The 6,510-nt window shown below is 42.8% G+C and overlaps 1 protein-coding gene across 1 annotated transcript in view; it reads left to right on the top strand.

Annotated features, from left to right (window-relative positions):
• Window positions 1-6,510, top strand: part of Rtel1 (regulator of telomere elongation helicase 1) — a 37,580-nt gene that overhangs the window by 6,509 nt on the left and 24,561 nt on the right. The window contains exons 7-8 of the mRNA XM_013352225.2: window positions 2,504-2,579; window positions 4,539-4,623. Coding sequence (XP_013207679.1) covers window positions 2,504-2,579; window positions 4,539-4,623 — 161 coding nt within the window. The remainder of the gene's footprint in view (window positions 1-2,503; window positions 2,580-4,538; window positions 4,624-6,510) is intronic.

Genomic DNA, 6,510 nt, shown 5'->3' with positions numbered 1-6,510 from the left:
CTTTCTTTCTTTCTTTCTTTCTTTCTTTCTTTCTTTCTTTCTTTCTTTCTTTCTGTATATGATGTTTTGCTTTTTTGTGTTTCTGTGTATCACTTGAGTGCATGGTGTCTGCAAAGGCAAGAAGAGGGCATTGGATCCCCTGAATTTGAGTTATTGACAGTTGTGAGCCACCATGTAGGTACTGGAAATCAAACCTGGAACCTCTGGATAGCAGCTAGTTCTCTTAACTGCCAGCCATCTATCCAACCACACCTACCCCCTCTTTTGGTCTTCCAGTTTCTACCGTCCAAGTACTGGGATGATAGGCATGTGCCAGCATCCCTGGCTTATGCAGTGCTGGGGATTAATCCACAGTTTTGTTGTGTATAGGGAAGAGTTCTACCAACTGAACCAGATCTCTAGCCCTGGAAGGTGTTCTGTCTTCTCACCCTGTCTGTCTCTCTGCTTACAGCCCTCCTTTCTGGTTTTGCCTCACCTATCCTGACCTGTGCTTGTCTGATTCATTCATTCTCTCTGTCTCTCTACTCCATCCTGGCTTCCTCCAGTCACACTCCTGGCAAAGGAGGTGGATATAAGTGTTCCTTTGCATTATACCAGACGGTTCTGGTATAGTTCCTGTGGGGACATCCTGGTCAGTTTTCCACACTGTGTAGGTCAGTATTTTGATGCCTATAAGCTTCATGTTCTGATCTACATCTATCATAACTCTGATCTACATTGTCCTTTCCCTTCACAGGTCTCGAAGGGTGAGGGAGTTTTGACCACAGCAATGGTCCTGAACCCCTTCCTCAGAGCTCTGTTCCTTTTGAGAGAAAGAAGCCATTCCACCTGGCTTAACAGCTCTGACCTCTTTGTGTCTTAGGCTTCTTGGCTTAGTTTTATGCCCTATAAACCAGCTCCTTTCGCACTTATCTTTGGTTGTCTCACTGCTTGGCCTTTTGGATGGCTGCTTACCTGTGAACTTGCTTGTCTATTCTGGCAGGCTCGTTAGCTGGCCAGTGTTGCCTGTCTTTGGAATAGGAAGCAGCCCCATGGGGCTTCTAGAGGAAGGTTTCTTAGGGTTTATTTTATCTTATAGTTTGTGGTATATCATCTAGGGAAGCAGGGTAGGAAATTCAAGGCAAGGACCTGGAGGCTGGAAGCAGAAGCTGTGGAGAGATGCTGCTTACTATGTTGCTTCCTGTGGTTTACTTGTCTTACTTTTTTTTTTTAATATTTATTTATTTATTATGTATACAATATTCTGTCTGTGTGTATGCCTGCAGGCCAGAAGAGGGCACCAGACCCCATTACAGATGGTTGTGAGCCACCATATGGTTGCTGGGAATTGAACTCAGGACCTTTGGAAGAGCAGGCAATAAATGCTCTTAACCTCTGAGCCATCTCTCCAACCCTTGTCTTACTTTCTTGTAAGGACCAGGTGTAGTCAAAAATTTCTGTCCCACTCACTCCTGCAGCCGTTCAGTCCCAAAGAAACACACAGAGGCGTATCTTAATTATAAACTGTTTGGCCTATTAGCTCAGGCTTATTATTAACTAGCTCTTACAACTTAAATTAACCCATAATTCTTATCTATCCTTAGCCACATGGCTTGGTACCTTTTCTCAGTGAGGCATTCTCATCTTGCTTCCTCTGTGTCTGGCTGGTGACTGTATCTCTATGCCTTTCCTCTTCCCAGAATTCTCTTAGTCTGGTTGCCTTGCCTATACTTCCTGCCTGGCTACTTAAGGACCTTTCTGCCTTGTGCCTTGTAGCCCGCACAGATGGTTCCTATTCCTGAGCTGCTGTTGTAAGAAACGGAATGGACTACAAGTTGAACTGGGTAGGCTCTACCTGAGTGCCCTGCTTATGGCATTCAAGGTGTCAGCTTTTTTGGTGCCAGTCTCAGGTTCACTGATTGGTAGAAAGCTAGGGCAAGCAGTACTGTTTCATTCATTCATTATTTATTTATTCATTATTGTTATTGTTATTATTACTGGTTTTTAGAGACAGGGTTTCTCTGTATAACAACCCTAGCTGTCCTGGAACTTACTCTGTAGACCAGGCTGCCTTGAACTCACAGAGATCCGCCTGCCTCTGCCTCCTGAGTGCTGGATAAAGGTGTGCATCACCATGCCCAGCCTATCTTTTATGCTCTGCGAACGATGATGAAAAGCTGTGAGCCTGTGGACTGCTCTGCCATACTCTGCCTCAGGAAGGCTTGTGGTCTTTCCTGTCCTGTTTTGTGATGTCCAAGGGTGGACAGGCTGCTTGGGACCTTGTGGAGATATTGGTACTTTAGACTGCTACCTGTCTCCCAAATACAGAGCAGGGCTCTTTTGAGATTACTTCAGGTTGTGGTCTCTCCTGGGGAGATGTACCAGAAAGAATCTGGTAAGTCCAAAAGTTACAGAATGCTGTATTGCCTGCTTCGTAGGCGTTCTTGTGCCCTGGGTGTCTCCTGGGGTCTTTGGACACTCAGATCGATCCTGAGCATGAGCTGACTCTATATCTTACCTGCAGAGAAAAGCCTGGAGCAAGAGTTGGTTACCCCTATCCTGGACATTGAGGACCTTGTCAAGAATGGAAGCAAACACAAGTGAGACCTCTCCCTGTGAGCCCAAGGCTGTTTTATCCTTCCTTGATGACTCTCACATGGGAAGACATAGTGTTTTCTTTTCTGTTTATGAAACTAATAATGTGAAAAAAATTTAAGCAGTTCTGAGGAATATAATGTGAAAATATGAAATCAGCTCCTGTTCCCTGTCCTTGAGCCCACTCCAGGAGGACCATTGTGAACAGTGTCTGTTTGTACAAGCCTAGTGTTGTTTGTGCGTATTCTCTAAATGCTCTCTGACTTACCATGAATGGCTTTCCTTATGGTATATGAAGCTTAACTCCCTTTCTTCTGCAGATAGTAAATCTGTGGTGTTTTGTTTGAGACAGTCTCAATCCATACTGACTTCCAAGGTTTGCTCTGTAACTGAGAATGACCCTCAGCTTCTGATCCTCATGCCTTTACCTCCCATGTGTTGGGATTATAGGTGTGCACTGCCAAGCCTGACTATACATCTATGACTTGTAGTTTTGTAGATTGAAGTGGTGTGAACTTCAACACCCAAGGCTGTGTGTAGTTTTTGCTTGATTCGTGTGCGGCCCCGGGGTTCCAATCCCATTACTGCAAAAAAGAAAGACAGATTGAGACTTGAGACTTTGCTATACTAAGGAAAAAGCTTCCTTCCTTCCTTCCTTCCTTCCTTCCTTCCTTCCTTCCTTCCTTCCTTCCTTGTATTTCTTTTATTTCCTATATTTCTTTTATTTCTATGGCCTTGTGCCCAGGAGTGGGGCTAGATTTTGTTTTTATGGAGGGGTTTTTTGTTTTTGTTCTTGTTTTTTATTTAGGCAGAAAAATAAATAAATCCAAGCTGACTTAGAGTTTACTGTGTGACCAAGATGATCATGAATCCACCCCCACCCTGTTTTATACACACCCTGCACGTGTGTATAGTGTGTGTAGGTGTACACTCTTGGGTGTTGGTTCTTTCTCCCCCTCCCCCCAGACAAGGTTTCTCTGTGTACCTTCTGTTGCCTGTCCTGGAACTAGCTCTTGTAGACCAGGCTGGCTTTAAACTCACAGAGATTCGCCTGCGTCTGTATCCTGAGTGCTGGGATTAAAGACATACGCCACTGCCACCCGGCTGGTTCTTGCTTTCTATCTTAAGATAGAATCTCTTGTTTATCACTGAATATGCCAGGCTAACTGGCCCAAGAACTTAGAAGAATTATCCTGTCTCTGTCTCCCATTTTTCTGAGATTATAGTTTCTGGCTTTATATGGATTTTGGGGATCTGGACTGTGTTCTGGATGCTTACATGGCAAGCACGTTACTCCCTGAGCCATTTCACAGCCTGATGACCTTGAACTGAGCTTCAGGCTTTCAATTTTTTGCCATCAGGTTGGGTTTATTTGGTAGATGGTATTGAACCCAGGGCTGTATATATCAGGAAAACATTCTAATAACACCCATTATTTTTTTTGTGTGTGTGAGATTGGTGTGGTTGTGTGGGTGTCAGAGGACAGTTTATGGAGTTGGTTCTCTTTTTCCAACTGTATATGGATTCTAAGAATTGAACTGAGGTTTTCAGGTTTAAATGGCAAGTGATTTACTTGCTGAGACATTTCCCTGACCCCATTGAGTTTTGGGTTTGGGGATTTGTTTGTTTTGAAATGTTCTCAGTATGTGACTCAGTACTATGATCCAGAGCTCATTTTTAAGATCAATCTGACCTGATCAGATCCCCTTACTTCTGCCTCATAAGTGCTGAGAATAAAGATGTGTACCACCAAGCTCAACACCCATTAAATTTTAAGACAGGTGATACCTTTACATATTGACAAAAATCACATGGGCTGCCCTTAGGTACCAATTTCTTTGAGGCTCTGGGTACAGAATAAGAGTCTCTTCCTTCATCAGAGGGCACAGTGGTCATGTAATAGTTCACTTTTTGCATATCCTGTGAAGGGACTTACAGGGTCTTCTGTCTCCTTTTACATCCAGAGTGTGCCCATACTACCTTTCTCGAAACATGAAGCAGCAAGCTGACATCATCTTTATGCCATACAATTACTTGTTGGATGCTAAGGTGAGGAGGTCGTGATTGCTTTTGTCCAGGGTTGTCCCTAGGCTTTAGAGGGGCTCCTTGAACTTTTGTTGTTAGTCCTCAGATAGCAACTGTGGAGAGGAGGCCTCTTTTCTTTCACTGTCCAGAGTCAGCTATGAATTACCAGAGCTAAGGGTTCATCATTCTTAGCTACCTGGGCATAGGCAGGCTAACTAGAATGGGAAGAGCCAATGTTTGCCTCCTTGGTTTTGACAGTTCGTCTCAGTCACTTTCAGATCATAGGAAGTTCAGATAACAGAAACATGAGCATTTTTGCCCTCCCTAATGTTCTGTTTGTTTGTCTGGCATCTTTTTGTGCACTACTCATTTCATTTAATATAGCTAGAATTTTTCAATTATGTCCAACAGTGAAAAAAAAATATATATATAAAGTGTGTGTGTGTGCAAATACATGTGCATTGTGTATGTGGATATCAGAAGATAATTTGGAGGAGTTAGTTCTCCCTTCTACCATTTGAGACTGAACTGAGGTCTTCAGACTTGACAAGTGCCTCTACCCACTGAACCTTCTTGCTGGTTCTCAAGGATTTTTTCCCCCCTAACATGTGGACAAATATATCTAAGGTTGACTTCTAACCTGCTATATAGCTAAGGGTGGCCTTGAACTTTTGATTCTTCTACTTGTACCCTCCTGAAGTTTGCAATTGTAGGCATGTTCTACTAGGTCTGTTTTATGTAATGTTGGGTATAAAACCCAAGGCTTCATGCATGTTAGGCAAGCACTCTCTTAGTGTTCTTGGCTCTCATAGCTGAAGGTATGCTCCATGTGTTCAGTAACCTTTACTGTCAGTAATAACTTGGTGGGCATCTTTTGTTTTGAATCCCTGTGGTAAATATTCTCAAGAACCTACAGTGCATCTCATGTCTGGAGTCGGGGGAATAGATAGCAGAAGATGCTGTTGGAGGTAACCGGAGTAGACAGAAAGAAGCTCCAGTGGATGTGGAACCTGCCGGGCCATCTTGCTGGCCTCAGCTTGGCAGTTTTGAAGAACTAGGTTAGCAATCACTGCAAAATCCAGAATGGCGGGTACGTGTGCACAGCTCAGTGAAGTAGTGGTTACCATAGGTTTCTGACATACTCACCAAAGGAGTTCAGTGGGGTTTTTATCTGATCTTCAAAATATGGTGCTGGAATAGGTGGATATTCATTTGGAAAAATAATGAGTCTTACTCCTTCTCACTATGCAAGTGTAAATGCAAAGGCGGAGACTGAAAGTTCTCGAAGGAGTAGGGGAGTCTATGCAGCTGCAGAGTACCTTGAGATTTTGTTCATTTATTTGGTTTTGGTAATGTTTTAAAAATTTTTGGAACATCATCTCTATATCCTAGTCTAGCTTGAAGTCATGGTCCTGTTGAGTGTGGGGTTATAGGTGTGTTACTCTGTGCCTGGCTGAGGCTGGAGATTCTTATTCCATACTCACTATAGGTGTGTGACTCTGTGCCTGGCTTGAGGCTGGAGACTCTTTATTTCATACTCATTTTCATAGTATTAGTCATAAAAAAATTAAAAAGTTAGACTTCATCAAAATTTCAAGCTTAGACTCTTTGAAAGAATTAGGAAAATTAAGGTTTTATTATTTTGAAACAGGGTCTCATTTTGTAGTCCTGGCTAGCCTGGAATTCACAGAAATTTGTCTGCCTCTGCCTCCTGATTGCTAGAGTTAAAGGTGTGTATATCACACTCTTGAGAGGTTAGTATAAACTCTACCATCAGCTTTTCCTTTCAGTAGTATTAGTTAAATTTAAAAGAAAGTTGTGAAGTATTTGTGTGTGAGTGTGTGTATATACGTATACATATGTACACGTAGTATATAGTGCACACGTGGAGGGAAGATATACATATGTACA

This window comes from Microtus ochrogaster, linkage group LG8, assembly GCF_000317375.1.
Source record: "Microtus ochrogaster isolate Prairie Vole_2 linkage group LG8, MicOch1.0, whole genome shotgun sequence".
Taxonomy (NCBI): Eukaryota; Metazoa; Chordata; class Mammalia; order Rodentia; family Cricetidae; genus Microtus; species Microtus ochrogaster.
The sequence above is the reverse complement of the archived record's forward strand: the minus strand, read 5'-3'. Positions and strand labels throughout refer to the sequence as shown.